The 21,773-nt window shown below is 44.0% G+C and overlaps 1 protein-coding gene across 1 annotated transcript; it reads left to right on the plus strand.

Moving 5' to 3' along the window:
• The first annotated feature begins 952 nt into the window (after positions 1-952).
• Positions 953-15,258, plus strand: LOC105009026 (insulin receptor substrate 2). Its single transcript, XM_010868419.5, has 3 exons — positions 953-4,005; positions 4,179-4,693; positions 13,077-15,258. Exons 1-3 carry the CDS (start codon positions 1,226-1,228, stop codon positions 13,079-13,081), a joined length of 3,300 nt encoding a protein of 1,099 aa, XP_010866721.2. The 5' UTR covers positions 953-1,225; the 3' UTR covers positions 13,082-15,258.
• The last annotated feature ends 6,515 nt before the right edge of the window (positions 15,259-21,773 follow it).

A 21,773-nucleotide genomic window follows, 5' to 3' on the forward strand; every position in this document is an offset into this window, starting at 1 on the left:
TGAGCTTAGGTACATTTAAGCACATATCTAGTAAGCATTAACTGTGTGTAACATCCCGATATTGAGGAAGTATTTAGTGAACCAGTCACTATTTCTAACGTAAATAATGTATTCTACATTCTAGTATTTTCCATAGTCTTCTAATTTTCTCTATTCTACCACATAAATGGCCAGACGGTGGCAGCATTTCAGGCTTTTAGGGGAGTAGAATCTCTTGACGCACTAACTAAACCTCAAGCAGCGTCTCGTCTGTCACCACCACCAACAAAATATAAACTGTAACGGAAACGTGATGCCCACATTGACAATTAAAATAATTTTGTGGAACAATAATATATATGAATCAGTTATGTGCGTATAAAACAGGTGTATCACTTGTCTCTCTGTGAGACAGTTTCATTGAGGCTTGTAGAGGAAGCAGGAGTTCGCAAACGTAGCGCAGTGCTGACAGGGATTCCCAAGGACGCAAAATAGATCGTAACACAAGGTTATGTAACAAAGTGGGACGCTCCATGGCTTGAGTATGTTTACAGTTTTACATCTGAACATGCTCTGCTATTTAGGTCATGAATAGAGATAAATAACGTCCATTTGATAAATAATATAGATTTGAACTTTCCCAGAATATAATGCAAAAGTAAAAAACCAATAGAACTTAATCTTTTGTATTACGCACCAATGCTGAACGTCTCTGCCAAAGTGAATTGCAACGAATTGTTTTGAACAATAACAATTCAGTTATTTCATCGTATGTATGGGAGGAGGCATGAAATAGCTATTTTGGTACAGGGATCTCTACTGTACTATACATGGGAAGGAATAGCTGGCAATATAGAAGGCGGGATTAACAGAACAAGACTTCAATGCTGTGCTTCGGTTCTCTTTACTAGCTGTCACTTTTTTCCACCAATGAGTCCAATGAGCTTTGCAGAATCGGTTAGATTGACAGGCACGCCCCTTCAAGGTTGCGCCGCCTTTTATGACTCTGTATTTTTCTCTTTTTTACTGCAAGCCAAAGCTGAATGTATTAACGTCACATGTTGTTTTTCCTCTCTAGCTCAGTCAGAGTGTGAGTGGTGTTATTTTCTGCTGAACTATTGCAGAAAGCAGACCGGAATACCGGTGTCGGGCAATGGAATAATTACAGCTGATTTACGTTAGCTTTTGTTGTGCTGAGGAAAATTGCACAAAATAACTTCTCCAAAAGTGAAGCGCGCGTGTTACAATGGCGAGTCCTCCACCGAATGGAGGACACTTGTTGTCTAATGTGACCAGCAACGGTAATAACGTTAAGAAATGTGGATATCTAAAGAAACAGAAGCATGGACACAGACGTTTTTTCGTGTTGAGAGAACCCAGAGAAGGATTCCCTGCACGGTTGGAATACTACGAGAGCGAGAAGAAGTGGAAAAACAAGTCGACAGCTAAAAGGGTGATACTGTTGGACTCCTGTCTTTGCATAAACAAGCGAGCGGACGCTAAGCACAAACACCTCATCGCCCTTTACACCAAGGACGAATACTTCGCAGTTGCGGCGGAAAACGAGCAGGAGCAGGAAAGCTGGTTTCGAGTGTTGTCGGATTTGATCACCGAGGGGAAAGTCTATGATAGTCCCGCATCTAATTCCACTTCTTCTCTGGTCGGTTTCGAGGAGTCGAATTACGGTATCATCACACCGGCCACCGCGGTTTACAAAGAGGTATGGCAAGTTAATCTAAAATCTAGAGGACTGGGTCAAACCAAAAATTTGACAGGGGTATTTAGGCTGTGTTTATCCAGTCGGACAATCAGCTTTGTAAAATTGAACTCAGAGGTAGCGTCTGTCAGTTTGCAACTCATGAATATCCGGAGATGTGGCCACTCCGACAGCTTTTTCTTCATCGAGGTTGGTAGGTCGGCTGTCACTGGCCCGGGTGAGCTTTGGATGCAAGCGGACGACTCTGTGGTTGCGCAAAACATCCACGAGACCATCCTTGAGGCAATGAAAGCCATGAAAGAGCTGTCGGAATTCAGACCGCGCAGCAAGAGTCAGTCGGCAAGCACCAACCCTATTTCCGTGCCAACGCGGCGCAATTTGAACAATCTACCCCCAAGTCAGACAGGATTGGTGAGGAGATCGAGAACAAACAGCGTAGTGACCACATCCGCCACCAGCAAGTTCACTTCCTGTCGGATAAGAACGGCCAGTGAGGGGGATGGGAGCATGGTCAGGCCTGTTTCTATGTCCATATCTATGAGCGGGAGCCCAACCAGTCCCCTCTCCAACCGACACCATCTGACCCGGTCCAACACGGTCTCCAGTGGTCGCACATGCAGGATACTGGATACCTCCTCTTGCCTTCAGCACAGCCTTTCTATGCCTATGTCCACCTCCCCTCCTTCAGTCTGCAGCCCTATCAGCCTCTCCCCCAGGATTGGGACTCTCCCCACCCCTGATGCAGTCCAGCATCCATTCAGTTGCAGCGCCTCAATCTCAGATTCCCTCAGCGACGCCAGCTTCATGTTGTGCGACGAGTACGGCTCCAGCCCGGGTGACACCTCCAGGTTCCTAACCCTCACCAGGAGCGAGACCCCCGACTCCACCTCCAGCACACCCCCCTCCCGGGAGGCCAGTGACCTGTGCGGCTACATGATGATGGATAGGACAAGTGTCCAGCGACGGACGTGCCAGGATGAGGGCCTGGCATCAGAGAAGGCATTCAGGAAGAGGACCTACTCACTCACCACGCCACGCCATCAGAGGGCTCCCGTCGACCAGCTGTCCTCGGCCTCGTTGGACGAGTACACCCTAATGCGGGCGGCTCACCACACCAACAGTGGCCGCTGCTCTGATCACAGCTCTGTTTCCGCCTCCCCCAAGGTGACCTACCCCAAAGATTACGGTGATGTCGAAATCTGCTCCCTCAGGGGCTCCGATGGTAACCTCGGTGACGATGGCTATATGCCCATGACTCCTGGGGTGGCAGCGCCACCAGGAGGCAGTGACGGCAAGGCAGACGCATACATGCCCATGAGCCCCATGTGTGTTTCGGCCCCCAAGCAGATTATCAACCCCCGGGCCCACGACCACCAAGTTGGGGGCACATACCGAACCAACTCACCCAGCAGCGGAGGCTCTTTGGAGGACAGCGGCTACATGAGGATGTGGTATGGCTCCAGGTCGTCCGTCGACAGCCCCGACAGCCGCTCGACCAACGGCGAGTACATGAACATGTCTCCCGGCAACGCCGCCTACACTACATCGCAGACCCCCCCAGACTACTTCCTGGGCCCACTCCAGGGCAGCGAGCCTTCGGTGAGACAAGCCTACTCAGCACACTCCCTACCTCGTCCAACTAAGTCCCACCAGGTGTCAAAGGAGGCCGGGGACTCCGCCGGCGACCAGTATGTTCTGATGAGCCCCCAAAGCCACCGGCAACTGGGCAGGGAGTCAGAAGACTACTACTCGGTTATGAACCACACGCAGGCCGCCCCCCTCAACCTTTCCTCTCTGCCTTCGCCGGTCAGACAGAGCCGTGGTTCGGAGAGCTTGACGTCCCACCGTGGGAGGCTGGGCCGACCCAACCGACTGTCTCTGGATGCCTTCAGAACCCTGCCCAGCATGAACGAGCACCCCCTGCCTGGTGAGCCCAGGAGCCCGGGCGAGTACATTAACATCGACTTTGGTGAGGGCACCAAGTACTCCCCGCCGTCGGGAGCCAATGGGAGCCAGGCGTCGTCTCTGGGCTCCAGTGGTGGCCAGCGGAGGTCCCCTCTCTCGGACTACGCAAACCTACACCGGGTCGCCTCGCCCAAAGCAGGAGACACACCCACCGGACTGTCAGAAATGCTCTCAGAGTCATCTCTGTGCCCCCGTTTGGATGGGAAGGAAGGGCACCACCTCCGGTCACCTAGGGACTCCAAGCGTCCCCTAAGTGACTCAAGCAAAGATGAATACACAGAAATGACTTTTGGACTTGGAACGGTCAACACACCTCCCCGGATCATGCCGGAGACCTCAACAAGGTAAAGCACACTCACATTCTGTGGCTTGGGCTCTCTTGTGTTTAGCAATAACAATGGCATTTTTCATATCAGTCAGATTCATCTGTATTTTGAAATACAATGCCAAGGTGTATTTTTTTTTTTTTTTTTAAATGCATAGGCTAATCTTTATTCATTCTGTAATGTTATTTCAGCGACATCAGCGCTGGTGCCAGAGAGCAGATGATATCCCTGGGTGAGCAGGGTGTCCCGGCTGGCATGGGTGTGTTCCTCCTCTGTTCTTCCTCCCCCGGGGACCCTGACGGGGCCGCAAAGGTGATCCGGGCCGACCCCCAGGGCCGCCGGCGCCACAGCTCTGAAACCTTTTCCTCCACAGCTACCGTCACCCCTGTGTTGCCGTCATTTGCCCGCGGGGATGCCAAGCGCCACAGTTCAGTGAAGAACCTGTCGGTGCGGAGCTGCGAGGGCTCAGATGAGGAGTGCGGCAGTCCAATGAGTAGAGAGACATCAATGGGCTTTCAGAATGGACTGAACTACATTGCCCTGAACCTGATTGAGAATCGGGAAAGGGATCTGGAGGGACCTTGTTGCGAAGACCTGACCACGGTCAGCTTTAAGCCAGCAAGCAGCTGTAAGGGAGGCCTGCATGGATTACACACTTCGCCGTATGTCTGCTTAGGGTTCAAAGAGGCAGCCACCACCGTCAAAGGTGAGTGAAGCCGCTGTTTGACCACGGCTGTTGGTTTGTTTCTGTTTGTTTGTTTGTATGTGTCTGGCTGGCTGGCTTTAGCTGCTTATGTCATCGCTGATTCATTTTGGAAATGTTGCTTTAGGGTTATTTTTGTTATTTTATTTTTAAAGGGTCTGCAGTGGTCAAATACTTGGTCTGAAAACATGGTCACTGAATCTGTCTATACATTTGGGTGAGGGAAATAAGACATGATGATAGCAAAAAATTTTTTTTTGAGCATGCTAAAATAGTTAATTGTTTTCTTTTTGACTGCCTTTGACTTTTTTGCTGTGGGGTAAAACGTTAGTTTAGCCTTATGTAGAAGATGGACATTCTACAGCAAGTAATGTATGGTTTCGCTTCTCTATACTGTCAACAAGTGGAAGGGGAAAACTGGCATTTATATTGCTTTAGAGGGAAATGACTGAAGAACTGTCATTTTTTTCTCAAAATGAATGGCGTTTCCTAATGCTGTTCATGTTGCAATAGACGAGAAAATGAATCACACATGAGAGGAAAACCTTTAGAGATGTGCAGGTTAAGATTACTTGAGTGCAGCCTCCTTTAGAGCGCACAGAATTGGATAGTTCTGTTTACCACCGAAGAAGCATAGCCTAGGAGGTGCACAAATTCCTTGCAATTCAAAACGTGACCTGCAGCGTGACGAACGTTGGAGTTTTCAAACCATTGAAGTAAACAAGGGGTGGGCGTGTACTGTAGGCACAGTGACACTGCAGGTTAGAACGTTGCGCTGCTGGCAGTGTCTGCTCCTTGATCGAAATCGGAATTACAGCAAAATAGGCTTCAGGCACCCGTGGTCTTATACATTGTTGGGAGGTTTTGATTCTTTGTTGCAGGCTACTTGTTATAGAAAGGCTACATGAGTGAATGTGGTTGATTGCGCGCAGTTTGTGGGCATTAACATGTTGAAATAATGGGTGCATCTGGGTTTGTTTCCCATCGACTGACATTGTACAATACTAGTTTATTACATCGAGCAATGGCATTCTTTTTTTTTATTGTATGTCTTATGTCTTTGGTTTCATACAGAAATATTTTCTGAAGGTAGCAGAATATTTCCTAAAATATGTTTTTACTATACATTTTGCTGGGAATAATTCTTATCCTATAAACACAGCCCTCATCTGCAGAGTTAGTATGAACATTCTTCAGAGATTGTAAGAAGGGCAGTAAGAACACTTCAGAAAGCAGGGACCTAGCCTAAGCAAACTTGAACATTTGGTCAGGATTTTTATGATACATCAGCCCTAGGCAGTTCTTACTGCACTGCCTGTCCCTTCCACGGCTCTGTCAGAAATGCAGGGAGCCAATAAAACATGCCACGGCGCCGAGTGCGCCTCACTAAATCACCCAGGGCATACACCCGGTCCATATCACTGTCCTGGTGTCAGTGTTCTGCCTCGAAATAGTCCCTGAGGAGGCTGTAAACAAAACTGTTCTAATCTCAGGGCCCAAGGCACACAGTACTACAGTCATTTGGCAGTAATTCGCTGATTTTACCGTGCGAACGCTGGTGAGCTGGAGACATTAGGCTCCGTTGACCGTTAGGCTTTAGTGTTGCTGTGCACTGTTATCAGACCGAATGACCTTATGCGCATGTGTGGGCGTTTGTTTGTTACATTTCAGTGTGTGTCTGTGTTTGAGAGAAAGTGTTTCATCCCTTGGAAGCAATGTCTTTCATCCACCAGTCGCTCCGCAGGTCAGAAAAACAAACAAGCTTGTTGTTTACTGGCTGCCAGGTAATGATGAGGCGTCACGCTCCGAATTCCCGGCTTCACCGCAAAGGGTGCTTGGGAGTCTGTAAGGAAGGGTCAGCTGAACACTGGCTTGTTTTTCTTCCCTAATGGCCTAGTGAGGGGCCCGAGCAGGGGTTTTTTACGGTCTTTTTTTTTTTTTTTTCCAGAGGCTGCAGGATTGGTTAAAAAACAAACATCCAAAGCACATGTGCGCTCTTACACGTACACAGTAACCCACACATGACAGAGGTGGGTGTTGTTGTTTCTGGCAGTTAGTGTAATTGGTGTTACCCACATCACTCTTAGTTCAGATTTCCTGTCTTGTAAAAGAGAGGTATATCTGCTTGTTGATGCTCTGTACGTGGTTGAGTGTTTTGAAGTATTTTTTTTTTTTTACTTTTTCCGCCCTCTGGTTTGTGTGAGCGAGGGTGTCTCTGGGTGCATGTGTGGCTTAGGCACGTGAGCTGCACTGAGCTTCTGCCTCGTTAGCTGCTCCGCTTGGCAAAAGGAAGACAGTCAGAAAGAGGGAGAATACGAGATGGGGAGAGATGGCCAATGGCCTTGTATGCACACGCAGGAGGAAAGTGGGTGGGGGGGAGGGCAGAGCAGGATGCTTTTTAAAGTAACAAACAAACCCCAACTGGGAGACCCCCCCCCCCCCCCAAAGAAAATGTGCCTCTGGGTTAAAGGACAGCCTCTGCAAGCGAACGGATTGGGGTCGGTTGTTTACGGAACAGTCTGTCTGAGCGAAAACAAACAACCACTCGCAACCTGGAGGGTTCAAAGTGCGTCCAGGTATTTTGAAGTGACTCCTTGTTAGTCAGAGGGCCGATAAGCTGTTTATCATTCAGGATCAAAGCAACGCTGTCAGCTTTTTTATGCTGTCTACCGAGTAACACTTCAGCCCTAAATAGCCCCAACACTAGCTCCACACTACCCTCGCCACTGCCCATGCCTCAACCCCCACCTCACGAGACTGCAAAGCACTTCCCCAACACCACAACTCCATCCATCCACAATGCCATCACCGTCTTTTTTTGGACAAATGTTTCCCCTCAGAAAAGCTGTATTAGCAAAAGGACTTAGGACTCGGGGCAGCGACATTATTGAGAGGTGAATGTCTGGGCAGCAGACTGTTGCGTAAACGGAGGGGCCGCCACCAGCAGCAGCAGTGTTTGTTAAGCTTCCGCGGCAGCCCCAGGACACGTGGACACCAATTGTCTTTCCCCTTGTAGAGTGCGCTAATAGGTTGCCAACCCAACCAGAATGACCTGAACTAGCGCAAGCTAACCCCGTCTTCTCACTGTGATCACTGTGACATGGGCGCTCGGTCCTAGGTGAGCAAGGTGATCAGAAGTAGGTCTTAGCTGGCCAGGGGTTGAGCCAGGGGGCGTCTCAGTCTCCTCCCTTCTGCCGGGGTTAATAGCCTTTTATCCCATCAGGTTGTTTTTCACCCATAGCCTCTCTTTCTTTCCCTCCCCCTCCCCCAAACTCCCTCTCTCCCTCCCCTCAGGCTCCTTGATAATTTGACGTCAGGTGTTTTGCCCTAATGGCCGGAAGGGGCGAGGGTGAACAAACAACCAGAGTGTTGTTTTTTGTGTATGTGGAAGTGGTCAAGCACAAACACACACAAACACACACACACTGACCTCCTTGATAGGGGAGCGAGGGCTCTTGCATACTCTTCTTGAGTGGTGACAGATGGCTCTGCATCCGGAGCATAATCCACCTGCTGCTCTCCCCCTAACCGGCCCCCGCCACCACAAACTGCCCCCCCAACTCACTGCAGATGCACCATGAACAGAGCAGAGCCCCAATTACCACACTAACACACACGTGTGCCTGTGTTTCAAATGGCACCCTATTCCCTATGTAGTGCGCCGGGGTAAAGAAACTAGGGCACTAAATAGGAAAAAGGGCGCCTCTTCAGGATGAAGCCACAATAGCAGTAACACAGCCTAGCACCGGCCATTACTGTACTAATGACAGGACACCATCTGCTGTGGCCCAGTCTAATACCCATCAACCCCAGGGAGTTGGGAGGAGGACCAGGGCCTGACGGTAGGTGCTGTTGGACAGACACCTAGGTGAGTAGCCTAGCGGTCAGAGCGTCTGACCAGCAAATTAAGGGTTGCTAGATCGTAGCCCAAAAGCTTCAAGGTCCAGCATTTTTTGGCCGTTCCGTCCCTGAGCATGGCAGTTTACCCCAGTTGCTTGTGTAAGTCGCTCTGGATAATAATGTTTCTCATGTGAGCTGTACTTCTGAATGTGAATCCAACCCACATGTACCGCTGTCTGTCAACCAGTGTGCGTGTTGAATTGAACGTGAGGTAAATGTCAAAACTCCGCTGCCTCACGCTTTTACATTAAGGGTAGTGAAATACGGTGGCACGACGTGGTCACACGTATCCTACACGCCACATGCAGCTACAAGGCTTCCTTTGGGCTGGGCCCAGTGTGAAATACCTGCTTTGTTTATTCTCTGTGAGGAGGTGATCTGGTTTCACACGCACAACCAACACCCCCCCCCCCCCCCCCCCACCTCTCATACGGTCTCTATCTACCGGCGGACGTCTGGGAGCACGCACAGTAAGCCTCTACTCTCTTTTTGAAAGGGGACTGCCATTGAGGGAAGAAAATACTAAAGTGGGGACCCTGTCTCTCTTTCCCTCTCACCCACTTGCTTTCCCTCTCTCTCCCTTCTCTGTCCCCAGTGGCTGAACTGTGGGAGCATGCTCAAAGAGGCTCTGCTGTCTTTTTGAAAGAGACAGCCATTGAGAGAAGAAAACATTAGAGGCGACCCTCTCTTACTGCCTATTTTTTCTCTCTCTCGCTCTTTCCAACTCTCTTCCCTCCTGTTCTTTTTCGACCTTACACTAATTTTTTGCTTTTTGTATGTTTTTTCCCCCTTCTTATCCAGCATTCTCTTCCCTACCGCTATGACATGTATGCGGGCACTAACACACACTCACACTAACACACCCCCTCCAGACCCGCACGCACACTCGCTCGCACTGCTGTGTCAGAGTTTCCAGCTCAGCAGCAGACGCTGTGACACAGTGACTGAACTAGGCCAGGATGTTCCCGGCTCCAGATAACGTCGCCAGGCAGCGCTCCCCTACATTTAGCCACGGCAGCCGCCGCCGGGGGGTTAGAGGTAGAGATGAGATTACACACTATGTGTGGCCTAGGGATTACACACCACCGCCGTGTCCAGCCCGCTCGTTATGGTAGTGGGATGAAAGGTTATGTGTGTGTCTGTGTGCATAAAACACTCTCAGTCTCTGTCTGTCTCTCCTCCCTCACGCACGTAAACACACATTATCTCCCAAAACCAATTACAAATTGCCTTCCGCTGTTATTAGGCTGCACTGCATTTTGTTTTGTTGTTGTTGTTGTGTATTTGCAAGGTAGTGCGGGCATTGGGCTTCATGTGAATAAGCTAGTTTATATGTGTCTATAAGTATAGTCTATAAGTGTTTCAATTTCAAGTTTCTCTCATACGGCAAGTGTACCTATCAAGCCCTCCAAGGGACACCAGAGTTTGACCTAACCTTAAACCGCAAGCCTCCTGTAATTAAGTTTGCAGGATCGCTCGGATTTCTAAGCCCCCACTACCACCATCACCGCTGGCTGTGGCCTATTCTTGAAAGACCCAGATGGCATGGAGGGGAGCTCCAGAGCTGAAGGGGGTTTAGTCTCTGTACTGCATAGCTCCTAACCTCCCTTTTTAGCCCCTGCCCGCCCAACCATCCGCTCAGCTCCTACAAAGCTGCTGCTGCTTTCTTGGTGTGACACCATCGCACATGCATCGCCCTGCTGAGCAAAAGAGAGAGATTCACCTCAGCATTTTTTACATTCTATCAAGGATGGACGATTCACATTTCCCTCTTGTATCTCTCTCCCCCTTTCTCTCCATCCACTCCCTTTCTCTCACACCTCATTTGAGGTCAAGAAAACAATTGCGTATTTCAAAAAAAGGTTTTAATTGCACAGGATTCCAGAGCTTTGACTTCTATAGGTTGAGGGGAGGTTTTTTAAGAAACTCACACGCTTGTCAGGGGTAATGCTATATTTACAATTTTAAATCAATGAAGTAATTACAGCTCTGCTGCTTAAACACTGTACTGAAGAAAAGAGACATTTTGACATACAGTTGCAAATAGTAGCATACGTTTTCGTATAACCCACTGTTCAGCCAACCAGAGGTTCTCTGAAAACACTGACCCATGAAGTGTCTTAGCATCGTCCCACTGGCTACTATTTAACACCTATGCTGTCATTGTGGTTTAATGGCGAGTTATACATTTAGGGCCGGAATTGGGGAAACCTGGAATTGGATAAAGCCTAGTCTAGGACTAAAAAATAAAGCTCAGTAGAATAATGGTTGTTATCAACCGGCACTCATAGCTGGGTAAGGGTCAGTTTAAACGAAAGGCAGTCAATTCTAAGAAATTGAAATGGAGAAAAATAGTGGTAATATTTTTTCTAATCTCTCTATGAAAAATAGGGGTACTGACTTTGGGATACTAAATTCCAATCTGGTTTACTGAATTGACTAGCTTTAGTTTGAATTGTGAACAACTGGCCTTGATGTACACCCCGCTACAGTACCTAGATTCGCTACTCCCTGTGATGCAGCTCGTTCCCCCACCCAGCAAGATTATGTAATGATTGCAGCTGAAGTCCACCTTCAGGCTAGGCAAAAGCCAATGCTCACAGAGGCTAGCAAACCTCTCCCTCCCTTCCATAAATGTAAATGCAATAGGATTAAGGCAGAGGGATTAGCCCATCTGGCTAAAAGTCCGGGCTGTGGCCATAGAGCCACTAGAAGAAGTGTGCTCCATGCCGCTTTAGTTTAGCAAGCCTTATCACCCAGCATCTTTGGTAACACTTTCTTTTAAGGATTTGTAAGAAGCCCATTATTAATCATTATTCCCACATGAGGAAACATGTTATTTCGGAAGTGCTGTGCTTATTCGTCTTCCAGTTATTACTGTAATGTTTATAAGTAGTGTCTTTTTGTTAGGAAATACAATTGTCATTCATTAATATTTATACATCCTTAATATCAATCACTGTAAACCAAAAATACAATTTTACTAATGATAAGTAAACAGTCTATAGTATACATGAGTAATTCTTAATAAAAATCTAGCACACTTTTACTCAATGTCAATAAGAAGTATTTCTATTTAAAGTGATTTGAACAGAGAGCATTTTGGATTTTAAGAAATTAATATTCAAAACCTCACAAAAAAACAATTAAAAAGCAGTGACAAAAACATCAATGGTAACACTCGTTATGGCACCATGGCAATGTACCTTCTGAATAAGGAGAGGGAACGTTGGTACTGTAGGTTGCCTAGTGGTACAAGACTTCTGACTACTAACTGAAATGTTGATAGATTAAATCCTAAACCCGCAAGGTGACAAATTCCGCCCCTTCACCCTAATTCCTCCCAGGTCAATGACCACATTTCAGTCAGCCTACGTGGTAAAATATGACTGAAACAATTTGATAAGCGCTGTGGCGTGTATGTCGGTGACGTGTGTTTTCGTAGCGATGGTTTGTTTTGGTCTCTCCCGTGGGGCGTACCTAGGAGGGGTAGAAGTGTCTCAAGGGGCAATTCATCAGAGTACTCTCTGTTTTGTGTTTGACAACTGGAGCAGTTGGCCTTTTGATATAAAATTAGTGTGTGTTTGCATACGTACATGCCTGTTTGTGCAATTGTCTGTGTTGTTTTTGTGTTGGAACGTGTGTAAGAACGACAGAGCATTTCCCTTTACGTCGAGGGAGGCCTGAGAAAGGGTCTGGGTTTAGTTTTGCGGAGAGAGGAAGGCTTCCATTCACACAGAGAGGCCCAATGCAAATCACCCCGGCGCACAAACAGGAACAAAAGGCCAACAGGTCAGACACTGAATCTGCACACAAACAGGGAGAACGGAGAGAGAGAGGGCGAGAGACAGCTAGACACACATCCAGCTCCACTCAGGGATTTACCAGGGAAACAGTCAGCTTGTGTGTGTGTGTGTGTGTGTGTGTGTGTGTGTGGTCGTGTGTGTGGTCGTGTCTTAGCTGTTCCGGTTGTCTAGTTCTTTTCCAAAAGCTAATTTGGAGAGTTGTTGTGACACACAGAAACAGGCTTAAAACTTCAATCTCCCACGAAGGAATGATTGGGAACAGGAGGCTGCTGCACATCACATTGTAAAATGTGTCTGTCAGACAACAGCATGGGTGTTTGAACTAGGGATTGTTTGTGGTAGAAGTGGTAACTGAGAATCTTGTCTTGAACTAGCTTGGCTAATTAATCGCAGGCAATCTAAGCAGTCATTTTTTTAAATTATCGTCAAACATGGTTGGGGTCAAGTCGATTTTAGTTGCTGTCAATACAGGAAGTACACTGAAATTCCACATCCAGTTTACTATAATACTTTGCAAAGAGCAAATATTGGAACTCAAATTTGGTTTACTTTTTGAATTGACTGGACAGGAGACCCCATCCCTGGAATGTGTGACTTTCTGAGCTCCGTTGAGTCTGGATTGACTCTACGCATGTTATGAAGTGATCCTAAACAGACTTCTCTTTTTCTCTCTCTTCCAGACTGACCAAGACAGTGGACAATCCAAGTCCTTTTCTCAGAGAGGGGACAACCTGCTGCTTCAAATCAAGTCTGAACTATGACCCTTGACCCTGTTGGCCAGCCGTGAAGTGAACCTCCCCCACACCCCAACTCCTCCACTGTGACACCCATTTCTTCATTCATGGATGGGTAGCCTACCACCTCTGCTCTCCCAGAGACCCCTCTGTTAAAAAAGGAACTGGGGCCAGAGACTCCTGTGTAGGGGGTGGGGGCACTGTATGTGTCTAGAGGCTATGTGTATCGCTCTGTTTATTTTATTTTTTCCCCTCAGTTTTTGCTCGTAGACTGCGAGTAGCCACACTGTTGACCCATATAATAGAACATGTGAAGTCAATGCTTATAGTAAATGTGTACTTCCCACCTCATGGACTGATTAACCAACACATGGTACAAAGATATTATTTGGTTTCTTACATGAGTATGGATGGGTCAAATAGTGTGCTTTTATGTGTAAAATGAGCAACTCATCATTTCAGTTATACATTAATAAACCATTTGAAATGATCGAATCCCCTACCTCAGAAAGAGCCAGGACGCATAATTAAGTAATATATGATTATATTTAGATTTTATTTATTTTGGAAGCTGGATGTTTCATAAAGACCAAGCCAAAGCCTTACTGTTTCAACTGTGATTGTATTTTCTATGGAAGATGTTGATTTGGACCTGTAACTCATGGAAAGTCAAAGGCACAATTTTCCCTTGAAAGCATGTTGTCAAACATTGTACATATATACATATTACTTTAGGGAAAAATGTTGGATTCATTCTACTGATATTAAAATATTTTCTTATTTCTAATTTATTTCACTTTTAGTATGCTAACTTGATCATGCTATATGATATTGTGAGGATAATAATGATACAATTTAAGAGAATTTATTACTTGTAAATAAAATATACATATGCAAGTTCCAGTTACAAGGTGAGCAACGCACATTTAAGTATACAAGTAGGAGGGACATAAAGATGTTGGTGTGCACCTATTATAGATGTGGAATTTAACTTCCAAGTAGTAATCGGCAGAACCTCAAATTACACAGGTATTTGCAGTATATGCACTAGATTCCACAGAACCCTTAGCTGTAACCTGATTACATAGAACCTTTTACATAGTTACGGGGCTCAAACCACACAATTATTGGTTCATGGGGAGGTTTGCATGAAGATTGCCACCATCACTGCTGCTGTACCTAGTGCCAGGGTCCTGCTCATTAGGCGTCAAACAGAACAAAGTGGATCAAAACACAGGACTCCAATTCGAAATGCTCCTTTTTGTTTGTAAAATGTTTTGAGCCATAATGAACACTACCCAGTTCTCGCATTTATTTTTTTCTCATAACCTGTCAGATTGTAACACTAGAGACACATCTGAATGTAGTAGTGCACTCGGTGTAGTTGAAAACAAAAATAGAAATATGTTTGTGGGGGTGAGGAAGACTTTATCAAACTGTATTCATCAATATAAATATACAGTACTGCAGAGAGAATTTTCTCAGCAAAGCCTGTTTGTGTAAACTATCTAGATAAGAATTTAACTGAAATAGGCTGTTTACTTAATGTTGCGAATACATTTTTAAATAATCAATAAATAAATAGGTTTTCAGTACTATTTGGAATTGGATTGAATCTTTCAGACACTTGTAAATATCTCAAACATTTTAAAAATATAATACTTTCAGTATATTTTAGTTATTGTTGCCTTGTTGATAATACTTTTCCCATATGGCATATGCAATAGTGAAATACAATGATATAGTTTACAAAATGAAACCAAATGTACCCATCGTGTTGATTGCTATATTTGTTAAAAAATCTTTTTTTTAATGGAAACTATTTTGCTCTTTGTATATTTCTTTCTGCCAACTTTAGATTTTTTTGTCACTGGAAAGTTATAGTATATAAATATATATTCAACAGTTCTTCACTTTTTGTGTATATCTATGGTTTCATACTCAAGAAGATTCAAATGTGAACCTTGCTGAGAGGGCACATATTGAAAATGGTTGTCTTTCATTGTACATACTACCTAGAAACTTTGTGATGCTTTAAAGAAAGGATTATTTAATTCTAAGTAGATATTTTTGTCTGTATTGATTATAGATGGCAACATGCAATAATAAATTACTTTATTTAAGGAGATATACGCCTTGAGCAGTTATTTTCTTTTGCCCTTCCTGGCTCTCTAATTTTACTTTTATATTTTAGTAATTTAGCAGGTAGTCTTTCTCCATTGCTTGCTCTCTCTCCATCTCATTTGTCTAATATGTAGAACACGTATGGTTGTAATCAAACACATGCACCCCACCGATACACACACTATAATTTACTAATTTCGCGTTCACATGGTTTAGTCAGTTCACATGCTGTTGCTAGTCTACACAAAGTACTAGTCAAAAGTTTGGATACACCCACTCATTCAAGGGTATTACTTAATTTTTTACTATTTTCAATGTCGAAGAACAATAGTGAAGACATCAAAACTATTAAATAATACACATGGAATCATATAGTAACCACCCTTGGCATTCTGTAGACCAGCTTCATGAGGGAATATACTGGAACGCTTTTCCAACAGGAGTTCCCACATATGATGGGCACTTGCTGGCTGCTTTTCAATCACTCTGCAGTCAAACTCATCCCAAACAATCTCAGTTGGTTTGAGGTGGGGTGATTGTGCATGCTGAGTCATCTAATACAGCACTCTATTGCTCTCTTTTTTGGTCAAATAGCCCTTACACAGCCTGGATGTGTGTTTTGGGTCAGACCAGATGGGATGGTGTATTCCTGTAGTATGCTGTGGTAGCCATGCTGGTTGAGTGTACTTTGAATTCTAAATTCCCAACAGTGTCACCAGCAAAGCACCATTACACCTTGTCTTCCATGCTTCACAGTGGAAACCACACATGAAGAGATTATCTATTCACACACTCTGCATCTCACAAAGACATGGCCTTATCAGACCAAAGGACAGGAATAATGTCGATTTCTTCTGCGTCTTGGCCCAAGCAAGTCACTTCTTATTGGATTCCTTCTGTGGTTTCTTTGCAGCAATTTGACCATCATGGCCTGATTCACAGTTAATAATAATCAATAATAATAACTTTATTTGTATAGCACTTTTTTAGTACAATTACACAAAGTGCTTTACACACAATAAAAATAGAATTACATTAAAATAAAAATAAAAATATGAAAACACATTATTAAAAAAAAAAGTAAAGGAAGTCAAAAGTATAAATTCACAAAAATATCACAATGGTAAAATATTTGTAAAAGCCATGTTGATGTTGATATAGACTACTACAGTACAGACATAAGGATAGTCTTCTTTATGCCAACCCTACCTTGTTAGAACACAACTGGTTAAAACACATTTAAGAAAATAAATTCCACAAATTAACTTTTAACAAGGGACACTTGTTAATTTAAATGCATTCCAGGTGACTTACTCATGAAGCAGGTTGAGAGAATGCAAAGAGTGTGCACAACTATAATAAAGGCCAAGTGGATTTTGATCTGTATAACACTTTTTTGGTTACAACATGAATCTATATGTTTTCACTATTGTTCTAAAATGTGGAAAATATAAAAATAAGGAAATACCCTTGACTGAGTAGGTGTGCCCAAACCTTTGACTGGTGCTGTATATATATAAATAAACGAGAGGCTTAGGAATTTTTGTCATTGTTTGAGCACCGCATGTGACTGCGTAATGAAGAGATCACAGGAAGAAAGAAAAAACAATTGAGGGGAGGGAAGTATATACAGAATGAAAGCAAATCACAAATAGAAGTGGAGTTAGAGAAAAAAGCTGACATATTGCACTATATGGGGAAAAGGGTGATGTTTGGGATGCAGTAAAGGTGTTGCTTTGAGATTAATGCAAGCCAGAGTTAGCATACAATGCATGGATAATCATAATGAAATACAGTCAAATCATCAAACTACTGGTGGTACAGTAAATATGGTAAATAGGGAAGTTGAATGCAGTCAATAATATCCAATAACAAGATGTCTTTATATTGCTTACTGTTTAAGTGTAGGCATAGTTATTAAGTGGTCACTGGTTTGAATCCCTGATCTCACAAAATGAAAAATCTGTCATGCTGCTCATTACCAAGATGTTTAACCTTATTTGCTCACCTAAGTCGATAGGATGTCTACTAAATGAGTAAAATGTAGTAGACTATTTCTGACTAGAGTACATAGTCGTCTGGGCTAACGTAGTGCAGGGAACAGGGTGGTATCTGGGAATAGGTGGGGAAAAACTACTTCCTGAAATGGTTTGAAAGAGAAAGGGAAACAGATGGAACACTCCCTCCTATCCGGATATTCCTGGGCTTCCGAGTATTGCTGCTTATTCCGTGCGCTCCCACTTTTAGGAGACCATAGGAAGCTCATATTCAGCAAATGACTTCCTTCCTGGTTGTAGTGTCAGATTTCAGAAATGAGACACTGGGCTTCATAGGGCAGTCAGAGAAGTTCTCTCTCCTTCTCACACAAGCACACATTTGTTATTGTATCCTTTTGAAGAAAGGAAAATGTATTCCCTATTTTGCCGTTTCTCCTACATTAAGCTTAACCCTAATCCTGAGCCTTACCTTAAACCTGACATTAAACTTCACACCTAAACTTAATAACCTAAACTAAATTTTAACATTAATGTCATTCACAAGGATTGATAAGAAAGTAGAAGTACTTCCTCAATGCCTAGTGCTCCTCTCAAGCTAATCCCTTAACCTCAATTACCACAACTTTATGCCTAAACATAACCTCGTACCAATGTCTAAGCCAAAATGCCTAAATGCTAGACACCCACATTTTTCTATTAACCCAATTTTACATTTTTCCATGTACAATGATTTGTCAGGATTTGCTATCTTTGTGGGATCTCATGGTCCCCTTGAAGCCAGGCAACCTTATGCAAACTTGTCTGTCATCACATCAAGTAGAAAATGTTTCTGACATCCACCAAACTATTGTTTCAGTTTCGCAGGTCCTGTTAAAAAAGAACAACAAGAAATAAAGGATAAGAAAAACTCTTCCTTGAGATACTGTTTTGAATTTGTGCTGTTGTCCTTTGATAAATATGTGGGTATGGACGCCAAGGTGGAATGTATCTGAAGGACATAGAAAACCCTGATTGTTTACTGCTGCTTACTCCACAAACACACCTACGCACCCAGCTGAGAGACACACAGAAACCCAAATAGAACCCCACTTCAAACAAACCTCAAAACCCCAACCGGTTTAGCTTGCTTTGCTTTTGACCATGGGGCCTGAACGAGGGGGTCAGATCACGAGCCTGCAAGCGGTCACATCAACCTCTAAAAGAGGACCACAGTGCGGCCACAGAGTGACAGTGACATTTGGTCCTTCAAATTAGGGTTAGTGTGGGTCCCTTCAAGGTTCCTTCAAGTTTCCTCAATTTTCTCAACATCTGGTAATGTTAAATGACCCTTCAACGGCACTGCTAAATCAGAATTTTCAAAACAGTTCCAGACCATTAACCATAAGAATAGTCATCCGCCGTCCGCCTATTGAGGAATTGGTTTGTGTCTAAAATGCCACTTAATTACCAATGTAGTGCATCAGGGCCCATAGACTTCTGGTTAACAGTAGGGCATTAAATAGGGAACAGTGTTCTGGTTGGGACACAATTGAATCTTGAACGATTGGTAGCCTTGTAGAAGGTAACCTATCATTTGGACGGAGTGGAAATTACAGAGAATTAGAAGTTATCCCAGTGATTGATTTGAAGGGTAAAATAGGCTTATGTCTATAGGAAAATCTCCTTTGTTATTTGTGTTGTCCTAAACAGGTTCTCTCATCACTTGGGAGTGTTTTATTGCTTTTTTCTTGTACTGTTTGGTTACATTCCCCAAATCCCAAGTCAGTGATGTTATTTGTGTTATTTTGTTCTATAATAGCTCTCTGGAATTACAGTTGAACAATATCAAGTGACACAAATTATACAATGGCAAGTCACATACAAGCACTCAATGGAGGGAAACTAAAAACAAATAGGAGTGAGATAGAGGCTGAGACATAGAGACAAAAAATAAAGCTCTCAAATTCTGTCTTTCCCCACAATGAAAACAAAATGATCTGCAATTGTTAAAGGCGTCTGTTTATACTGTCTTTTAGATAGGTCTTTTTCATTTTTCTAAATTTGCACTATTTCAAATTTTGGGGGTCACTTAGAATTGTACTTGTTTTCCATGAAAACATACATGAAATGTGTTGGAATAGGAAATCAAGCAAAATGAATAGGAATCCTGAATCCTTCATTTGCAGCAATTAGGGCTTTGCAGAACTTTGGCATTCTATTTGTCAATTTGTTAAGGTAATCTGAAGAGATTTCTCCCCTTCCTTCACTGTGAGGCCTGTGTGCACTGTGAGGCCTGTGTGCACTGTGAGGCCTGTGTGCACTGTGAGGCCTGTGTGCACTGTGAGGCCTGTGAGGCCTGTGTGCACTGTGAGGCCTGTGTGCACTGTGAGGCCTGTGTGCACTGTGAGGCCTGTGTGCACTGTGAGGCCTGTGTGCACTGTGAGGCCTGTGAGGCCTGTGTGCACTGTGAGGCCTGTGTGCACTGTGAGGCCTGTGTGCACTGTGAGGCCTGTGAGGCCTGTGAGGCCTGTGTGGACTGTGAGGCCTGTGTGCACTGTGAGGCCTGTGTGCACTGTGAGGCCTGTGTGCAAGACATGCAGTGCCACTTACTCGCATTTAATTTGCTAACTATTCAGCTGACTCTCACTGTTTTGAGAGGTCTGACATATCACCTACAGTTCAATACAAACTCTAGTCATGTTTGTAACACCGCAGTGTCAGAGTCTATCAACACAAACACATTTTTCTGAAAATTAACTTCCAAATACTCCCCCAAATAGCGCAAAACACAACCACTAATATTATTACACACCCCCAATGAAAATACTCCCCCAAATAGCGCAAAACACAACCACTAATATTATTACACACCCCCAATAAAAATACTAGCCCCAATAATGCAAAACACAACCACTAATACAATTAAACACCCCGAATGAGTTTCCCACTTCACCTCAGTCCATCTTAAATTAACTTTGGCCCAGAGAAGGTGGCAGAGGTTCTTGATCTTGTTTAAATATGGTTTCTTCCTTGCGTGGTAGAGTTGTAACTTGCATTTGCGGATACAGTGAAGTACTGTGTTCACAGACTATGGTTTTTGGAAGTGTTCCTGAGCCCATGCAGTGATGTCCACTATAGAATTGTCTTTCACATGGTGAACCCCTCACTATCTTAACTTCTGAAAGACTCATCATCTCTGGGATGCTTAAGTGAGTGTGGCAACATTTAATCAGAAAATGGTTCTGAATTTTTTATAAATATAAAACGGTAAACATGGATAAGTATTTCCCCCCTTTGCTACCACACATCTGAATGAGCAGTGGTGCAACAAACTGTCCTTAAAAGTCATGTAATTAGTTTCAGCTTAGATACATCTTTCTCTGGGAGATCCCAAATTTGGTTAGTACAATTCCTAACATAAATTACATCATAAAGACAAAGGGACATTCAAAGCAAATCCGAAATACGGTTCTTCAAAAACACTCATCAGGGCTTGGATATAAGACAATTTTCAGCCACTGAATATCCCCCGGAGCACAGTAAAGTCCATTCTTAAGAAATGGAGAGAATATGGCACAACTGTGATATCCTCTCCAGAAGGGAGGTGGCCTCCTCCACTAAAAGGCCTATGGCATTTCTTAAGGAATTAGTAGTCTTCCATCGCTCAGCTGGGAGACCCTGTGCATACTGCAATAATAGCTTGGGTGCTTCACAAAAGTGGCTATGGAAAAATGACAAAAATGACAAAGAAATGACAAAAATATAACTCTAGGTTATATTTTGCCTAAAGGCAAGTGAGAGACACCAAGAGCAAGTGGAAGAAGATTCTGGGGTCTGATGAAACCAAAACAGAGCTTTTTGGCATCAAAACTAACACTATACATCGTCTTGAGAACAATATCCCTACTATAAAGCATGGCAGCATCATGCATGGGGGGCTTCTCAGGGGTACAGACTGGGAGACAAGTCAGGATTGAGGGTAAATGAACGGAACAAAGTAGAGAAAGTTTCTTGAAGAGAACTTGATCCACAGTGCACAACAAGTCATACTTGATCCACAGTGCACAAGAAGCACCAAACCAAGACAACACTGTAGTGGCTTCGGGACAAGTATGGGAATGTCCTTGTGTGGCCCAAGCAATACCTGCACTTTAGTCCAATTAAGGATATGTGGAAAGGGTTGAAAATTGCTGTTCATCAAATGTCCCCATCCAACTTGAAAGAGCTTGAGACATTTTCAAAGACTGTCTTGGTGTGCAAAACTAATAGAGACTTCTACAGACTCATGGTTGTAATTACATCCAAAGGTGAATAGTGGCACAAACTTCTGAATAAAATCATTTAATAAAAACATTTAACAATACAATGTGGGAAAGTCCAATGGGGTAAATCTTTTTTTTTAACAGGTAATGTATTTTAAAGTATGCTCTTGGAAAAAGTTGTATGTGTCACGATCCTTCCCCCGTGATTGTGTGTGTGCATGTGTGTTTGCTTCTGTTTCTGTGTCTCTGTCCCGGTCGTCCTGGTTACCTGTTAGGGGGCG

Source organism: Esox lucius, chromosome 22 (assembly GCF_011004845.1).
Source record: "Esox lucius isolate fEsoLuc1 chromosome 22, fEsoLuc1.pri, whole genome shotgun sequence".
NCBI lineage: Eukaryota > Metazoa > Chordata > Actinopteri > Esociformes > Esocidae > Esox > Esox lucius.